General features: G+C 34.7%; 2 protein-coding genes across 36 annotated transcripts in view; both read right to left on the reverse strand.

Annotated features, from left to right (window-relative positions):
- LOC125050382 (sodium channel protein para) overlaps positions 1–9,551 on the reverse strand; it is a 44,680-nt gene extending 35,129 nt beyond the window's left edge. For 7 of the 35 annotated variants that reach the window (XM_047650196.1, XM_047650186.1, XM_047650216.1 and 4 more), the window contains exon 1: positions 9,353–9,509. The gene's annotated coding sequence lies outside the window, so the exon portion shown is untranslated. Of the gene's footprint in view, positions 1–9,352 lie in introns of all 35 variants that reach the window. The other 28 variants (XM_047650215.1, XM_047650217.1, XM_047650205.1 and 25 more) reach the window with 9 other exon arrangements.
- A 3,669-nt stretch (positions 9,552–13,220) lies between these two features.
- On the reverse strand, positions 13,221–15,159 carry LOC125050107 (phosphomevalonate kinase). The gene is made up of 4 exons (XM_047649714.1): positions 14,935–15,159; positions 14,610–14,806; positions 13,985–14,371; positions 13,221–13,865 (listed from the first exon to the last, which is right to left on the reverse strand). Exons 1-3 carry the CDS (start codon positions 15,012–15,014, stop codon positions 14,091–14,093), a joined length of 558 nt encoding a protein of 185 aa, XP_047505670.1. The 5' UTR covers positions 15,015–15,159; the 3' UTR covers positions 13,221–13,865; positions 13,985–14,090.
- Between the last annotated feature and the right edge of the window lie 4,673 nt (positions 15,160–19,832).

Here is a 19,832-nt window from a genome sequence, read left to right on the forward strand (position 1 = left end):
CATACTAACACAAAATATTTTCATTTTCAACCATTAGCTCCCAAATTGATGATGAGATAAATAATATAATAGATGGGACAAAAAGATCCTTACTTGGAATTGCCAAGTGTGAAGAAAAAAGAGAGAACGCCCACCAGAAACCTGGGAACTTGAAATTAAAGAGACAGCGGGGTAAGTTTGGAGAATAGTAGCGAAGATAAGAGACAAGTTATTTTGAGTTTGAGTTTGAAGTGGAAGAATTTTAATTTGTCCTTCACTCCGTCGGAGTTCGTTTACTATAAATACAATAATAACATCAACTTATGTTAATTTATTATTAATACAGATAGAGAAGAGAATAGTAGTCGAACAATATTCAATTCTTACAATACACTCACTGACTCAAAGCCATCAAAGGCTCATTCATACTTAACGGTGTCACACAATACATGTATATCGAAGGAGATACTAATCACAATTCCCTGTGTACACCTGCCCATATCGTTGACCTAGTTTCTTCACCGCAATGTTCCGATCGGAAAAACAGTGGAATTTACGGAATCTGCATTCTTTAATTATGCACCCTTTGGTAGCCGTCTGAGCATGTACTCGACCATGCTTTGATCTCAATACATATTATGATTTTACTTTCTCAGAAACGCCGCCGAAAGCAGTGAGATAAGAAACATATTTCTGTATTTTTTAAATTTTTCTAATGTACTGTAAAGATAGAGAAATCATATGAAGGTAGCCAGCCGTAGCTGGCGTAGAAGCATTCGATTTTTTTAAGTACAATTTAATTGAGTGAGTTAATATAAAAAGTATTGAAAATGTATAAATCCTATTACGGGAAGTTTTGAAATAATCTAGTTTTGACAAGGTTTTTTGCTTTTGCATTCTTACAACCCTGAGTATGAATCCATTATTTTAATTGTCGAATAACTCATTCGTCATACTGACCTACATTAAACAAAGAACAATGTTATTGTAGTTACGACCAAAAAGGTTAAATAATTTCCGTTTAAGCTTTTGGTTCTAATTCTAAACTTAATAGCCACGGCCTACATAATAACATGTTTATTAGCGATTGTTTTATTGTATATTAAAAAACTTATTTATGGCAACATATGAAATTTCGGAATAATATAAATATCAAGTAAAATTTGCTTTGCACGCTTCGAAATCTCGTAGACACCACAACGGTAGTTGAAACCCTGTTATAAGAAACCTAACGTGGTAGATTTGAGCAGCCTATTGACGCAGCGTATTACGAGGAAACTCTGCGAGGATTAAGTATGTTCTGCTACAATGGATTATTTTTTGTGTTTAATTTTATCTTATAACATTAATTAACAACAACGCTCAGATATCCAACTTTAAATTTAAAATTCTTTTAGAAAATTATTGTGTTGGGTCATCTAATGGATGACGGAGTTGGAAAAATAAGTTTAACACTGGCGCAATAACGTAAATGTATCAAACTGGTAAACTAATTTGCATTAGTGAAAATAATTGTCGAAAATATTTATCATATAATGAAACAGGTGAACGCGAAAGTCCCACATTTATTTTATTTAAAAAAGCACTTTCATAGTATTTTGAGATACTAATATTGTAACGAGAATGCATCTTTGTCAGCTAAAAAAATAAATCATTGTTATGGTACAAATAATAAGCTATATCGTACGTTAAAATAGTTCAAAATATTGTAATACTTCAGTATTTCTTTCACCAAAATATTGAAGTCAAAACTGCTTATTAACACATCCGTCACGTAGAAGAAAGTTCTATAGCTTTTCTTTTGATAGAGAACTTCCAAGATGTGCCTTGTGACACTTCTCAATTTAAAGTAATCTATTATTAGATGACGTAAACAACATAGTTCACTGGTTCAATACTAATAATGTTATAATACGACTTATAAAGTGAACGTGAAATAAATATAATTATGCATCCACACATATGAGGAACAAATAAGGATGCTTTGTTGCTTTAAGTTAGTTCTTGAACACTTTGGTTTCAGATAAAGTTAGAAAAATGCAGATTGTCTCTCGAGTTACTGACATATATTTTGCGCTGCTTAAGCGTTATAAAGAGGCTTGTCAACTTAGCGATGAGAATACAGCTTATCTTGTCTTTCTTAGTTATTTTAATAGCATGAAATCTTTGGTAAAAGCATAAGTAGCTGTAATAAATAACCTATTACGACGAGAGTGTATGTTAAATATTATGAGATTGGAAATTTAGAAGAAGCAAGAAGTTAGGATAAGATTCAGAGTCGAGACTCAGTCAATCATTCAGTAGCGCGAGTTGTCACTCCCGTCAAATTGTACTTCGTTATAGCTAGCGCTAAATGCTGACTCTAAAGGCCTGTATTCACTTTGATTAATGCGAGTGCAAGGGATTAGTAATTGAGGATGATTAGTACAGGTGTGTAGTATCAGTAGTGTCCAATTCTTGATTCGTGGCTCTGTTACGTAAATTCAGTAGTCGATCAGCAAGTTTGCAGCGCGCTTGCAATTGAAAGAAGTATTTAAGGCGGTGCTATCTGAGACCGAAGAAGTTTTGGAAGCTGAACTTGCAAGACCAAGAAAAGTATGGGTTCGAAAATGGATTAATAGAAGACCTATTCATTGCGCAAGCTACCAAATCTATAAGAAATTGGCTGCTGAAGATACGACGGAATATTACTTTGCTCTCAGGTTGACCTGAAGAAGTCGAAGAAGAAGAAGAAGAGTCCTGCTGCCTGTCCAGACGTGTTTTGGCAGGCACGCTACAAGTGAGGGGGAAGGGAGGGCGCACGGCATGTGCTTCCTCTTCTAATCACGTTAGTACGCCGACAACTAATCAGTCGCTGTCCACACTGGTTTTCTCCTATTTACTAATCACCTGCACTAATCACTAATCAAAGTAAATACAGACCTTAAGTCCTACCTCAATGGATGCAAACAATTGAATTAAGTTCAATGTTATGTTAAGATAATAAATATAAAATAAAAAAGAAAACAAAGACATAAACCGGTTGACTGCAAGTGCAACGTTATGCAATATTTAAAAAAAATATAGACATCATTATATGAGCTGTTAGTTGCGTTTTATTATACAATTTGTAATTGAGCGGCTAGATTGATGTTTTAATGGTAATTGTTTTCATATTATAATGATTTTATTTTAGTGTTATCCCATTACGGACCAATCTAAAATCATTAAAATTTATCTAGTTGTTCTTGAGTTACAAATGGTGTAGCGTTTTTCAAAACAGTTTCTGCCGTGCACCACCGCTATTTGGAACCAGCTTCCCACTGAAGTATTTCCGAACCAATTCGATTTAGAGTCCTTCAAGAAATTCCCTCAGGCATTGAGTGTCCTTGGGCGGTGGTATCACTTAACATCAGGTGAGCCTCCTGCCCATTTGCCCCTGTTCTATAAAAATAACTAACACGACTTGTAAAATATCATCGTTGTTTGGAGGCGATAAACGTGATACGTATTTGTAATGCCCTCTGCATTACTCAATGTGCTAATTTTTATTGTCCGGGGGAGTTGTGTTTCCTCAATATTAGTGACATTTGTATGATATGTGGGACTCCTTCCAGGCTCTGATACTCAGCAGAGTAAGCAATACCTAGTCAAACAATTCGGTTACTAGCAACAGCCGCATTGCGGAGGCCCTCAGGGTCGTTTTCACATTCTACTGAGGATTCACGGGCCTAGCCATGTCATGTCAAATAAATAAAAAACAGTAAAATTAAAGTGTTTTTTCATAGAATTATTCGATCATTGTTATTTATTTTTACTGCCAGTTAACAAGACATCGGCGTAGAACAAAAGGAATTTACAAGAAACTCTCCGCTATTCTAGTTCCACAAGCTTTTTGTTTTACAAAATTTTGTTCACATTACATTTTGAAGCAATTAATCCTAGCAGTGAAAACAAATAAAAATCATCATTTTTGGTATCAAGTAGGTATTTCAGGAGTATCTTCTCTGACTTTGGTTCTCTGAGTTCGAATAGTTGCGTATATTGCTTGGGAACGAAATTGCGTTCTTTCCAATTATGTATTTTCATTTTTATCAGTATCATAGAAAATTAAATAATAAGATTTCAATTATTTAGTATAAAGAAGTATCTTCCGCGTACAATTACTTTATTTCTAATTTATAAAGATTTATATTCATTATTTTTGCAATGCTCGCGATAGTACCAATAATTTATTGTTAAAAAAAGTTAATTTGAAAATATACGAACCAAATAAAAAACGTGTCAGAAACTGACATTATCTTATAGGCGTATCTTTGCCGATAGATTAACTGTCAAAAAGTTTTCTAAATGAATATTAATACTTCTAACTTAACCTAAATAATAACGCTTATTCCGATTGTGTTGTATCGATCAATTGTTTCTTCCTCTTCAATTGTTATGGTCACATCACATGGTTTAAAAGTTTTATTATTAGCACCAAGGGATTATCCATACGTAAATGGATTACATTAAATGCTTATATGGAGTAAGAGATTTTCAGCTCTTATATGGTTCGAAAACCTTCATTTTGGTTTATTTACCTGGTAATTTTTTGTACCACGAAGTTAATTTAAACACAAAATAGCATACATACATATGTATATCAATACAAGACAAGTTCTACATATATGTAATACAAACATAATAAGCATATTCTAATTGTTTTTTAACCATATTCAAAACGGGGTTTGGGGTACACAAATTACTGGGACTGTATAGTTTTTAGTTACGTGGCACAATAACGTTTTAATTAATACTGCAAATATTTATTACCAAGAGACCTAAAGAACAAGGAAAAGAAAAGCAAGGTCAAATGATAGGCTTATACTGGTAAAGTACTACACTTGTGAATGGTTGCGTGACAGTCGTTATTTGCAACAATATTTAAAAAACTAAACTTAATGCTAAAAGTTCTACCTATAATTGTCCTGTAAACACGCCACGGGTTGTTCCACGAAAAGCATTCAATATTTGACCTTAATTCGTGTATGTGTACTTTATGCGTACAAATTGTTATAATAAAAGATGTGAGGTTTTCACTCATGTTACGTTCGGGATGTGGATATTTCGATGCGGGCACAGAGCACAGAAAAGAAGGGTGATCATCTACTGGCCTAAAAATAAATGTGATTAAGGATTGTAGCCACCCTGAATTTATTTATTCACGAAGTTAATTTATAGTTACTGCCGCGGTTTCGTTCCTGTGAATCGGGAAAGCAAAATTGTTAATTAAAATCATTACAATTACAGCGGTGTAATAGAGTCCAAATCTTTTAGAGAACCAACTAAACTCGAAATCTTACAAATTTCAGATCTTTATAATATCGCTACGTGGTATACTTTATTTATAAATAACTACGTGGACCTGTGGTTAGGCTCTATTTTCGTCGTCGATTTCATCGATTCAATATATAATATTATATTAACGCTATTCGACACATCTTTTACATATGTTAAGTATTTGAAAAGTTCAGCTTTTCAAAAAAATAATACTTAGTCGTTAATTACGTTAAATTTAACTAACGTAAAATAATGGTAATAACATATTTTAGGTTGTATGGCATGGTCACCATATAAATGATCACAGATCCAAAAAGGTACGTCCGATTCCGCACTTACGGAACTATAACAGCAACAAAACTGTAGAAATAGCAGTCGTCTCTGGTTAGTCTACGTTCTAGGTATAAAAAAAATTGTCAAGACATTAATCTGGGTCAATAAAAACGTGAACGTATTATAAATCAATTTGTCTTGCTATGCGTCGTTGTCAAAGTGATTTTCGCAAAACTCAGAAATGTTAGCTTAACCAAATTTAGAACATACCGTTACTTATTGAAATTTGTTTGCAAAAATAAATGGCAGGAAAAGGGTCATAAAGGTCTTGTGGACAGCTTTTAGATGTGGGCCAAGTAGTTAAATAAACCGTCAAGTACAGTACGAACGAATGATGATACGCAAAAAATATCCCTGCAATATCTACAAACGGTGTATTTATATGGGATTATCTTCTAAAAGGTTTAATGGTAACTTTTATATGTACACAACATTTTTGTACTTATTTAATCAATACGTATAAAAACCTAATTAAATTATCTGTTTTCAAAAATCTAGCCGCGTCTGCCTACGCCGTAGCACCTCTCGTAGCGACTAAACACCAAATTTATGCAAACTAAACTAAAACATTTATTAAAGACAAATTTAATACTATTCAAAAGCTAGTGACTAAAGCTACCTTGCCAAACCTAAGAACCTCTTCGATCGATTTTCGTCAAAGACGATCTGAATATTATCAGCTGACAGAAAACCCGCCCTCTTATTCACCGTAGCGTTTCAAAGCTTTGCTCGACTCGTCAAGGCGAGCCAAGTACCACACTTTATGCCAGTTCAACTTTATATATAGCGACGTTTATTCTCCGACCTAGCAGTAAAATGGCATTCTTGTATATGAAATATTACATGTTATACTGCTGTAGAAGACATTGAATGGGCAAGTGGACTGCGTAATTCTAAATATAAAATGCGATTTCATACATTTATATGACTTGTATTCATTTATTCAGATATTGTATTTAATCAGTGTTAGAAAGCCCAGACCGATGTTATTGAGTCTATGTTGTATATCATTTATTATTATGGTCCACATTCATTCCTATTTCACTCTAGAAATTAAATTGTAGAGATAAACTGTATGTAGTTGCAAGTCACTACGAAAACTTGAATCGGAATAAAACTAATTTTGTCTTACTATAGTCATGTTTACAATGCGTATTATCAAGCTAGTGTGTTCATACTTTTCTAAGACTTTTAATTAAAATCTCAAGTAACTAAAGAAGAAGTAACGCAAGATATTATTTATACTATGCTGTGTTTTAAAATAAGAGTAAACGAGCATTTATTACCCAGGTGCTTTTTACCAATATAACCTGCGTCTATCTTTCATTGAAAGGAATATTATAATGAAACCTATGGGGCCTGGGTCTTTACTACGCTTCGTTTATTGTGTATTTTTTTCATATACGCAAATACATAAAAGGATTCTTTCAACACTACACCGTAGTGTAACTCTGGATGGGTAAAGCCAAAGTATACATTTCGAGTTATCTACTGTATCTAAGAGGTCGTGAACCTCAATAAAAATTCAGTATTTGCATAACGAGAGAACAAGACGTAAATATTCATAGAAGAGAGGAAAAGTGGCATAAGTAGCCACTTACATTTACATGCCGCTAACTGCGTTCTTTCCAACTCGGAGAACAATATCACAATTATTATCATTTTTTTTTTGTAAATTTCAGTAAGAACATGTTAAACCACAGAAGAAAGATATTTCTGTCAATCTTACTTATAATTTGGCATTGAGACTAGCGAGGAGCTTCCAGAGGACAGGAACAGAGAGCTTCTTATAGCACAAGAAAAGTTGCCTAATCCAGTACAGCAATTGGTGGATATACCACGCTGCCTTCCTCTCTATTAGCTCGTATTCAGACCTAATCAATACTCTTAATACCTCGAACCACGATTAGGTAACAGAATGGCAAAGGGAGTTTTTTCTTACGTTTGTTGACTTTGGAAAAGGTTTCGATAAACTTAGTTCGAGCATGTATAGTTAATAGTTATATATAGTTGTCACACTTCAACTTTGGTGTCCCAACAGATGACAACCTACTAAAGGCACTTTCGGGAATTATTCTTGTAGAGAGATTCAGGATGGCCTGAACTCAGACGATATTCAAACCACAACAAACGCCAAACGAAAACGAAATAGAGTGAAGATCAACATCTTACTATATATGAGTGAAATGTGAAAGTCACTATTGACATCTCTTATCGAGACTAACCGAAGTCTTGGTCGACCGCAGCCTTTACCGAATTCTGGATATCTCCTGGCCAAGGAGAGGAAATGAAAGTGGCCGTCCCAAACCTGGTAACGTACAGTTGCAGATGAGGCATAGAGATCCGGTAAGACTTGGAGCGATGAAATATACCGCGAGGCTCAAAACTGAGCGCGAAGGTGGATCACTGTGGGACATAGGACAAGTCAAGTTAGTCAGGACTTTCAATAGGTTGTTTTGTTGCCTCGAATCAAGGCGTAGGCAACTGACATGGTCAGTTATATATTATCTATGTTAATAAAGATAAAACATACTTATATCAAGTTTTTGAATCATATTTCTAATGTTCTTATTAGATTCTTATAAAATAAAGTGTTATTCAGAGATATAACAGTGAAACCCGATATGTTAACTAGAAATAATACACTAAACTATATTAATATATACATAATAGATATATTAATTCAAATAACGCTGTTCACTTTTACAATACAATATGACGTCTATTGAGCTAAGAAATAAGGTTATTATCGCAAGAGGTATTATCGCAGGAGATCAACATCGAAGAAAATTATAAATCAGCGCGGATATTAATAAAATATATAAGTACTAAAAAAAACTTTATTTCAAAAAACATTTTTTATTTGTTTTATTTTAGTAGTTACGAAAGATTTGTAAATGGTTGAATGAGTAACGTGTAACTTATTATAAAGTTTTAATATTCTTTTAATACTGTTCTCATTAGTTGAAGTTTGTAGCGTGAAGTTTTCTCGACGCAACCAATTTGATTTTTAATTTAATAAACTTAAATCATTACATATGTCATGGTTTTTCAGGAACTAAAGACATACCCAACTAAATATTAGATCGTTATGTAATAAGATACAACTTTATATATTTTGCTGGTTTTACGTAACCTTAAACCAATACTGAGGATTGTTGGAAGCCTTTCTTTGTACGAATTCATAATTGAATGTTTAAAATAGATTTAAAATTGCAGTTCCATTATAATATGAAATTACTGTCTTACCATATAGGTTTTGTGACCTAATAACAAAAAGAGTCAAGAAGAAAGAGCTTAAAAGTTACTTTACACATTTACCTCTATCTACATAAAGAGAAAAACAAGCGATAATAAAATACAATAGAAAGCTAGGCATAGGTTGGATCGATTTAGTGCTGACACATCATTAGCAGTCCAGCTGCGAGGATCTCACCTTTACCATTGGTATTAAGGTATCTGTAATGACGTAAACGTGAGTAATTACAATAGCAATCGATAGAATAGATAATAAAGAGTGGTGACGGTGTCGGTGGGGTCTAGCGCGGCGGATCGCCTGCCGCTGGCGTATTGCCGCAGCCAGCGCGGCGTCCTTGCCTCAATCGCGGGTAATACGCGCGAGTCACGCGACAGAGGTCGATAGCGGCCACGGGCCAGCCTCCGCGTCAATTATTCAGCACGCGAGCACCACCGGCGCCGCCACCAGCGAGGGACAAAGGCAACGCACTGCGACACCTACCGGCCCACCGCCGGCCCGCCACGCTCCAGCTCCTTACGAAATAAAGCCAGAAGCGACGAAAGCCAAAACGAAGCACACTTATCACTCCAAACCTTATCCGTTTGCGACGCCGAGTTTAGACAGCGCGCGACGGTCGCGCGTTACGTAAAGGGCGCGACGAAGCGCGTTGCGCGTGTGTGCGCGTGGTCGCGCTCGCGGTGGCGCTCGGGGTAAGGTCGCGCGCGGAGTGCCGCTGCGAAGTTATGCAACGCGCCGCCACCGCTGCTCGGACTGGAAAATCGAACGCGAGGGGCGCAGGTCATGCGCGCGCACCTGCATCGATACCCTCCGCCCATAGACCTACAAATGCGAGGACGGGCCTTAGGTAGGCGACCTCGCTCTGCGCGCTTCTGCGAAACTCTAATCACACACAAGTAAACGAATACTTCAAATGTAGATCATGGACGGCGGTGATGTGTGCGAGTAATACTACCGTCTCTATCCGCAAGTGCGATATCTGGCAACAATCGTGTGATTCTGCCCGCCCCGCCTGCTGGCGCCGCTTGCTCCGATGCGGGTTTTCTTACATCAGTTCTCAAATGACAGGTTGTGCCGCCATCAACGATCAGATATATTCAATTGATATTACTTAGTTACTAGTTCTTAAACTGTCTTAATTACGAGAAACATAAAATTTGTAAAATATTACAATAATAAATTATAATTTAAACGTTAGGCAGTTAGGCGCCAAATTTATCCGTCTCCTCTTCCAGTGCTCAACTTTCGTATATTTGTAGGTAGCCCTTTACATGTTAGGGGGGTAATATAGCATGTTCTAGAGGTTACAGTAACTCGACTCACTATGGTAACCCCAATAAAGTAACAGGAGTCTTCATATCCTTTTACCCTTTTATATAGGTGCCGAAGATGAGTTATTCATAAATTTTTGCTTCCTTGACTCGATTCTAAAAAATACCTCACTATTTTGTTATCGGAATCTGAATAAAAACCTAAAAGTAAAATATAGTGATGAACTCAGGCTAAGAGACGAGTAACGAGTTGTAAACTCCCTCTATATAACTTCAATTCACTCCAATTTTTCATTTATGATTGTTTCTCAATCACTATGACATTTAATTACAGAAATGTTAAATAAATGTCAGAAAAGCCACATACTTAAGCTGTTTATGACCAAATGTAAAATTATGAGTGTAGTATTGGAGTTCTAGTACGAATAAATTATCGATAGGGAGTGCTGTAAATATCATTTTGTCATAGGTAAATTAAATTATGGAATGTAATGGAAAATTCAGCAGTTTACTGTTCAAGACACAGCCTTAATTTGTCTATCTTAGTTATTTTTATAGCGTTATGTCCTGCAGGATTCTTTTATGAAGCACTGCTGCGGATATTCTATCCATATTTGTGCTGCAGAAGTGGACAATTCGCGGAAAAAGTTTGAGGAACTTAAAATAATGACACAATATATATTTATTGAATCTACAAATATACATGATCTTAAAACAAATGAGTTTCACGGGTGTAATACACGGATTAAATTTAAATGTCATTGTTAGAGGTGGTGTACATGCGTCGGGTTATCCCTCTCCCTGTGATAGGTATGATGGTTGGCCATGCGTCGTGCTCGTAAACGAGTTCTACTTGTGGTTACAGTTTTTTTTCTTTTAGAACAGGAGGCAAAAGCGTAGAAGGCTCATCTGATGTTAAGTGATAACATCGGATGTCCATCAACCGCCCATGGACACTCTCAATGCCAGAGGGCTTGCGAGTGCGTTGCCAACCTCGCTGGTCTTTTCTTAAAGGACCTTAAGGGCCATATCATACTCGTACTAGCGGATTGAGAGCGGCTGAGGGGCGGGACGGGCGCGCAGCGAATTCGTTGCGGACGCGCAGCGAGTCCGTCGCAAATAGCAGCGTGGACGCCATTTGTACAGTCTCGTACAAACGCCAGTCCGCCCCGCCTCATTTCAGTTCGTAACGAGACACGAATGCGAGATTGTTTTTTTTTGTTTATTATTTGTTTCAAATATTTATACGGCTTTATCATCCTAATATGTTTGCACTGCACCTATGCAATTAGGAAAATCCGTATTTTCTAGAAAGCCTTTGCTAATGTTTTCCCAGTCTTTTGTTTTCTTGGGTGGCATACAAATATGAAACAAGTTTTAAAAATAGCTTGACATGTCTCACGAACAAATTTTTTGTATTGTTGAAAATCCATTTTGTAAATGTACGTCGTTAACTCGCTGCGCGCCCGTCCCGACCCGCAGCCGTTCTCAATCCGCTAGTATGATAAGGCCCTAAGTCGTATTTATTTAGTTATTAAATAAATAAATAGGTATTGGTTCACAAATATCTCGACGGGCAGTGGTTCCACATGGGGGTGGCGGAAAAGAATACCTTAAATAACGCTAAGTTGTGGAACGACGAACGTCAAGGTGATACGGGTGGAATTTCATATTCTGCCTCGACGTCCGATGATGAAACTCAGCTGTAACTCCTCTGAAGACCCTCCATGGTAGATGCAGTAGAAGATGCAGAGAGACCTCACGTCTCTACGCAACACCAAGGGATCAAACCACAAAAAAAGTGAGTGGTCGTCGACGTATCGATCTCTTATATCGAACTCTTTGATACGTTGAATACGGTCAAGTACCTACTGGGGAACTCCCGCCCAGAGGTCAGAAGAGCAATCCATGTGGCTTTAAGGAGAGTGTCTTCGAAGAGAGTAGTGACAAAAGGTGTTTACAGGTCGTTTTTGAATTCGTGTGGTAATATATTAATTTAACTATTTAACCTTGATCGACCTTGCAATAAAATGAAAAGTTAACACACAGTAAAGCAAGTAACTATTTTATATGTTGCTTTATTATTATGACCATTGTTTCTATATGTGAAGTGAAGCATGGTGTAATCGAATCGAATCTATACTTTAATTAGAATTCGGCTTAGTAAATATGTATAATATATGTTTACAAATTAACGTCAAAGTGTAACCAAACCGATACTTGTGGTTTATTCAATTTGCTATAGTTGCAATAGATCTATATATCCGATAGTTATAGTGTTTATATAGTCATCATTGTTATTCAAAGTATTCAATTGACACTCGTTCCACCGCCTGCCGTTTGACTCGCCAAAAAAGCCCTAGCTGAGCTATTCATCCCATTCTAAAAGAAAAGAAATCAAAGGTTCTCAGTTCTTCCAACTATCTAGCCAAGCAGATGCCTTTACCAAACGACTGATGCCTTTTATCTACTAGCTACTGTATGCCGTTACCATTTTTGATAATTTATCTGCAGGTTCTGCTCCTGTGTTTGCCTTACTTAGACGACATTATTCATATCATTAATTTACCGCCTGTACGGTTCCTGTGTCATCGGGGTGCTTTAAATAATAGAGGATTTTAGTTCTACTCTATATTAACCACTCACCTACAACAATAGAATAAAGAATATAAGTGAAATAATGAAATGTTAATTGCTATGTAACGAATGAATGCAATGTAACATTCGAAGAGCTGGCTATACTCTCGGGTCGTAACTCCAACGATTTAGAAAATCGCCACCCTTATAAAACTAAGAAAATGAGCAAAATGTACAGTCTTGGCTCGTACATTGCCTTTGATTCTCTTCTTTCCTTTCCATGTGTAATCCTTCCTGTTCCTGTAACTTCTTGTATAATCTATTAACCTGTTATTATTATTTATTATATATATAAAAAATGAACTAATTTCTATGATTGAGTCATGTAACATTGTATACTTCAAATAGATATGTATACCCTAAATAGCCTTATTAAAGGAAAATGGCGCGGAATGCAAGATTTAAAAAAAATATATTTTAAAAATTAAAATAAAACTATGGTGAAAAATGTTATGTTTATATTTATCAAAATGTCCCAACAAAAACAGTCTCATAAACTAATATAATTATTAAATAATACCCTGCAAAACCAAAAGATTCATAAGACTCGATACATTATATCAAATAAGCTTAGCCTAAGTAGAGATACGAGGTGAAATTTTTCAGGTACACATTTCGAGATTTTACAACATCAGACTGATTCACATAACATGTTAATTTGATGCTATGTGATGATCATTTTATAAAAGGCTTAACTAAATTATGTTAATTATCTTTTGCACAACTGAAGTATGTACAATCAGTAATTTTTTTAACTTAAGTATAATGTTGCATTGTTTGTATGTTAAATTACAACAATAAGAAATCTATTTAGTTATGCAATTATTAACATGTCATTAGCATTCTATTGCAGCTAAATCAAGCAGATTAAGATAAAAATAAGTTGTACTTATAATTTTAGTTAATTATTTAATAATACCTAATTTTAGTAGGATGAATACTGTAATAAATACCAAGTTGAAATTAATCAGCCTAAATGTCTAAATATATCAATTATAACTTATATGTAATAATATATTAATAATATAATAATATATATTATAACTTATATCCATATTAAAAATTATACAGTTATTAGTGAGCTACATTTATTTATTTTTTATTTATTTTATTTATTTATTCTATACATCATCCTAAATAGAAAAAAGTTGGCGTGGTGGAAACACAAACTGGACACAGAAACACAAACTGGACACAGCAACAGCATATAATTTTTAATATGGTTAATACTAACATTTATAAGTTAGCTATATACAATATCCCATGTGTTTGCCTAAAAACCAAAATAAGTGTATATGTGCCTATAAATAGAACTATTCTGAAATTAATGAGATTATTTTCTCCAGCTGTTTTTCTATTGAATCTCTATCCCTGCCATTTTCAATAACTAAGTCCCAACCACTATAATTATCTAAGCCACATTCAGACGCCACATCATCAACCCCACTTTTAAATTTGTAGCCTCTTTCTCTTCTTGTATCTTCATCAGCAATAAGCCTAATAGTTTTGATTTTATTGCCATAGTTTTCTTTAAACCACTGTATGTCTGTACCACGTCTCACATCACTCACTATCCATATAGGTTTTCCTTTAGCTAGAAAAAATATAAGAGAAGATATTACACTAAAACTAAAATTCATGATATTGTTTAAAAAATAATCATAAACAAAGAAAAATCTGGCCAGTGTAAGAAGTTATTTTTCTAAAATAGTTGAATAACCCAATGGCCCTGAATTGATTTTATTATTTTCATTTGCAAGGCCACAACAATCCATAACTATGTTTGCCTAATGCCTTGACAATCGTTGAGAATTCACACTTATAATACATACCGTTTTCACAAGCAACTTTACAAAAACAGCCATAATCTTTCTCTCTCATCTTATCACTCCAATTGATCATTTCAAGTCTATAGTTTTCCTTTAGTGCACCATCACTCAGTAGCTCATTCAAATTTAAATTCATTTCCTTCGCCCAGTAACTTTTTATTGGTAAAGAAATCTTTATAATTTCACATTTATCACCTAATCTGAAAAAAATTAAGAAATTCTGTTTTAAATTACAAGGGAAGTGAAACTATTTTTGTAGGCCATAAATAATGTGTATAGATATAAATTATCATAATATTTATATTTTTAAAGATTTAAAATAACTTACTTGGCTTGTAAATGGTCAGTTATAAAATCTTTACCGCATTTTCTTTTACCAGAGAATAGTAAAACAATTGTCGGGTTCATATTAATTTGAATTATTTTAATATCACAATAAGAACTTAGGTTACGCCTTTTTTTAAAACGACATCCTCAATCGATGGTAAAGGTAAATACTAAATAAATAATAATATAATTTACTAAAGTTTTTATTAGATCACAATAATTCACACTTGACAGTTGACACCTCATCAAAATTTAATAATGTACATTGTAACTGTGTAGTGTGTAACGACATCATAGATTATTATTTATTTCAAAGTTATAACTGAACAAGTGCGAAACTTTTTCTAATTCTGATTAAATATTTATTGAAATATGACAATAGAAAGTAATTTTATGATTAACTTTCATGGTTTACTAACCATTCTAAATATAATTTAGCCACGAAGTAGTAAGTCTACTAGACTAGGTTAAGACTATGTACGTGTAAGTCCGCCATTAAACTTTACATATGGCCATAGATGATGAATCGTACCCTTCTACGTTAAAAATTACAGTTACAGATACAAAATTACTTCTGTTTTGTTATTTTGTCGACTTGTATTTTATTGAATTATTTGAAAACGTAAAAGTTAGGTTATTTAAAATTAAAAGTATACAGTTTATTTGACATCAACGTTTATCGGAGAAACGGGCTAACTAGTAATTTTATATTTTAAACAAAACAACCTCATTCCATGCAATAAACAATGTTTTATTAGTAGCTGAAAAATGCAAGCTTGGGCAATGTTCAGCTACTAAATACTAATAAAACATAACATAGATAAAGATTTCAAACTTCAATGCTATTTTGAAATTATTATTCAAGCAGTTTTGACAGAAACTATAATTTCCTTTGCTTTGATGGATGACTTAAGATGAAATTTCAATTTGACAAACAATAATGACAATATACAAAAATAAGATAAATATAACTTTAATCTGTTTATTAAAATAAAATAACTCATTGAACACCTGTAATTGAAAATGACGACAAATAATTGGTTATTATGAAGCTGAGTAATAATGTTCTGCCGCGCCATCTACATACGTTTTGATTTATTATGGTTCAAAAAAAATACATTAGATAGCGCTAGCTAAAACTGCCTAGAAGAAAATGTACTAACAGATGTCTCTCGTTACTGTAGTAAAAGAAAGATAGCTTTTTGGTTTGGTTGAGATTTTTTAACCCAATATAGGTTTCGAGATTTTTTTTAACAATTTAATTTAATCATCTCGAACACTTTAAGCTAATCCCAAGTAGTCTGATAACATAATGACAATTATACAATGATTTTTAGAAGGTAAAAAAATCATACGTAATGTAAAATTACTTGGACATAAGCTCGTATTATCAAGTATTGTACATATAGGTAGTAGTGATTTGATACTGGACCAAGTACCGAGATCGGCTTCATAAAATTAGCAACTAACTATGGTTATATTTATTAAAATAGTAGAATGACGTAAAAGTTGTAATTGCAACATTTTCACAACTTTTATATTTGCAATATTTTTTACAACATAATTTAAGGAACCTGTTTATCATATATTATATTAATATCTGTTTTTAGTATATATAAAACTATGCCATAAAACAAAATAATAAAATCGTGTCGACACGAAAAAACTGCGTTATGTGAATGCCAGGCGGTAATTTAAATGTAGCAACAACTGCTTTTAGCTTACAACCTTAATTGACTTAAAAATGTTTATCAATATGTTATGTTAATATAATCGTAAAACAAGGATAATGATATGGAAAATTGAACTGTAACGGAAGGATATTCAATATGAATTCGAAGGTTAATCGCATAAGCCCTGTTTCTTTATTCCATAAGAACATAGTTGGGGCACGATGCACGCTCACGACTCTCAGAACAACTCCGGACATGACATTCCACGTTTCGTTGTAGATTAGAATGGGATGGATAGTGCGCGACTCGCCGAAAAAAAAAGAGACAAGCAACTCGGGATCAGTCCACGTGGACTGCTTCATATCAACACAGGAGCAACGACCAATAGAAAACGGTACCGCTAATGTATTTCTCACCTCCGCACTCACACCCGGATCGGCTTCTACAATAAACACACGCATACGATTCTCAACTTTCCAACAACGCTCTAGGGTCTCAAATACTGTGTGTGTACCTGAGATAGTCGTTTTCGAAATGACTTAAAGTGTGTTGTCAACGATAATTTGGTTCGTATTACGCTCGATATAGGGTGTATTGTCGTCCGTGGAGTGTTCTGCGGCTGTTGAATTTAAAACGATTCCCAAGAACAGGGTCGCAAGTTGCTGAAGGTTGGAGGAGCGATGCAAACTGCATAGTCTCGTCACGGCTCCCCGGACGCCTTACCCCTGCTCGCCTCCTGCCGTTATTGTAGTAAGCCGAGTGTAGATATGCGGTGTGCGTGTGTATGTCTGTTCGAGTCAACTGTTGTGCTGAGGCACGAGGTTTTCATACGAGAAGTGCATGCAGCCGCACTTTATATGCTCGTAATATTTTGCTCTCGCAATATTTTGCTTTTTATTTGCTCGCTCCCGAGTTTGACCAGCTGAACAAAGCTATTCAAGAAATGTGAGCTTCTTTATATACGATACGTGTTTTCATAAGGAAGGAATGGTCTTAAGAATTAGGTTTATTTTATTAGTCGTTTTGTAATTGCTTATGTTCAATGAATTATATTTAAATCTGATATCTACGTATAATCATATCATTTATTACCTTAGGACACAAGTTATATTTTTTTTAATATCATGATATAAACAAGTGAACAAGCATTAATGTATCGCATTACAAACTAACCCTAAGTTACAATTAATATGTGTCAAAAATACCAAAAACTAAATCTATTCTATAAATAAATGTATACCATAGGGAAAGCTCGTAATAAGTAATAATAACATTTAAGGGGATAAAAATGCAACGCACTAATAAAGCGCGAAACAAATTGTCATTCAAAAAGCAGCTTTATGATTATAGGTATCCCTGATTCAATAAAGGGATCGTTTGTCGACAAAGGGCGGAAATATTAGGAGTCCCCCCTTGTTACGTGACGCGAACCGAAAGGGCAACTTATCCTCGGCTTAGACAGGTAGATTTGTTTATTAAGCCCTCCTTGAATAAGTACGATAGTCTATTGTTATGGAATTGTAACATTTAATAACGATGGGGTTGGATTGCGATCTTAATCTAACGCTTTGATCTTAGATTTACAGGTTTTTAGGTTCATAGTTTGAGGGTTCTTAGTTAAAAGTTGTTTACCATAAATTTGCACCAACCAGGAAACATATATAACACTGAATAATTAATTCGGAGTTTTAGTTTCGCATAACAACTAATATTTTAAAATCGTAGGTGTATTGGTAAGTTTATTTATGTTAATTTGAATAGCCATTAAACGAAAAACATAAAGAAATTTAGTACGGTTTTCTGATTATGGCGTTTGATTTATGTTATTGATCGATCTTATTAATATATGTAGAATATAGCCATACTTTAATTTGACATACATTATCTACTGTTTAAAATTAGTGGAGCTTCGATGTTTTTAGGTCTGGGCCTCAGATTTCTGTATCAGTTTTCAGGATCATTTGTCATAATAGACAAGATGCCAGCCTCCTGCTTGACACACGCTGTCGACTTTTTGGGTCTAAGGCAAGCCGGTTTCCTCGCGATGCTTTTCTTGACCGTTCGAGCGAATGTTAAATGCGTAATATTACTTTAGACAAATCAGATATAGTAATTACGATGCAAAATAAAATTGCTTTAATAATCCACCCCAATTTCAGTATCGAATGAACCGTTGGCATAAATGAGAAAAATCAGCGCTAACATCCCTTGAGAGAGGGTGGCGATGCTTAGGGGTTGCTACACTCAAATACTTTTATTCCTTTCAATGGTACGAATTAATTTATTTCATACTAGCCACCAGGCCTGATAGGGGATTTGTAATAATAGCCACCGACTTTAAACCTACCCGTTTAATGATTTAAAAACACATTTTGCGCAAGCAGTCCTTGGTTTGATACGCGTAAATGTATCTAAGCATTTACGACTATCAAACTGTTTACATTTTCTATACACCTACTTAAAGGCAGGTAAGAAATTCTCCGTGTCTACTTGACCTGACCCTGATGTCTCGAATTCGATACCTGGTAAAAAAGGTATGCGACAGTCGCTTAATATCAACAATATCAAACAACAATATCCTCCTCTTTAGCGTATTGGTTAAATGATGTCTTATTTTACATGTCCACTCCATTAATAAAATACTTAGTGCAAAGAAATTAAGAAACAAACACAATTAGTTTTATATCAGACCTCGTTTGAAAAAAAAACAAGCGAACAATGAAACAAAAACGTGTTATGCGGCTATCAATATTGCACTCATCTGTCATACAAGTATGGAAGGCGTTTGACACGCCGCGCCGCACATAATTCAACAAACAAAAAGGGAATAAATGCTCGAATAAAATACTTTTAATTTCCCCGGGCGCCGCTAATCGGACGGCGGCGATGGAGGGCGCCAAATCGCCCTTTTTATTTTACTGTAACGCAAATCCGGCGGGAAAGAGAGATCGTGCGGTCACGTGCTTGGAATTACACCCCGCGCCCCCGCGTGACCCCCACGTGTCACTGGCTACGTAAAAATAGTAATCCAATGGGAATACCCAAGTTTCTTTAAGACGAAGACTTGATAATTATGAGGTAAAGCTGTGTAATAGGTAGATACTATGGGGAAATTGTTGCGTATTTTGTATTGATTACATAATTTTGTCTAATTCGATTAAATTATATTTTTTTGATGGAACAAGGGGTAAACGGGTAGGAGGCTCATCTGATGTTAAGTGATACC

The sequence above is a fragment of the Pieris napi genome, chromosome 6 (genome assembly GCF_905475465.1).
Source record: "Pieris napi chromosome 6, ilPieNapi1.2, whole genome shotgun sequence".
In the NCBI taxonomy this organism is placed as follows: Eukaryota; Metazoa; Arthropoda; class Insecta; order Lepidoptera; family Pieridae; genus Pieris; species Pieris napi.

Excerpts from the sequence above, each read along its gene's own strand:
- LOC125050107 (XM_047649714.1), bottom strand. The coding sequence starts at position 15,014 with ATGAACCCGACAATTGTTTTACTATTCTCTGGTAAAAGAAAATGCGGT. Across the intron at positions 14,807-14,934 it reads ACTGACCATTTACAAGCCAA|ATTAGGTGATAAATGTGAAA; the intron begins GTAAGTTATTTT and ends AATTTTTTTCAG. Across the intron at positions 14,372-14,609 it reads TAAAGTTGCTTGTGAAAACG|CTAAAGGAAAACCTATATGG; the intron begins GTATGTATTATA and ends TATTTTTTCTAG.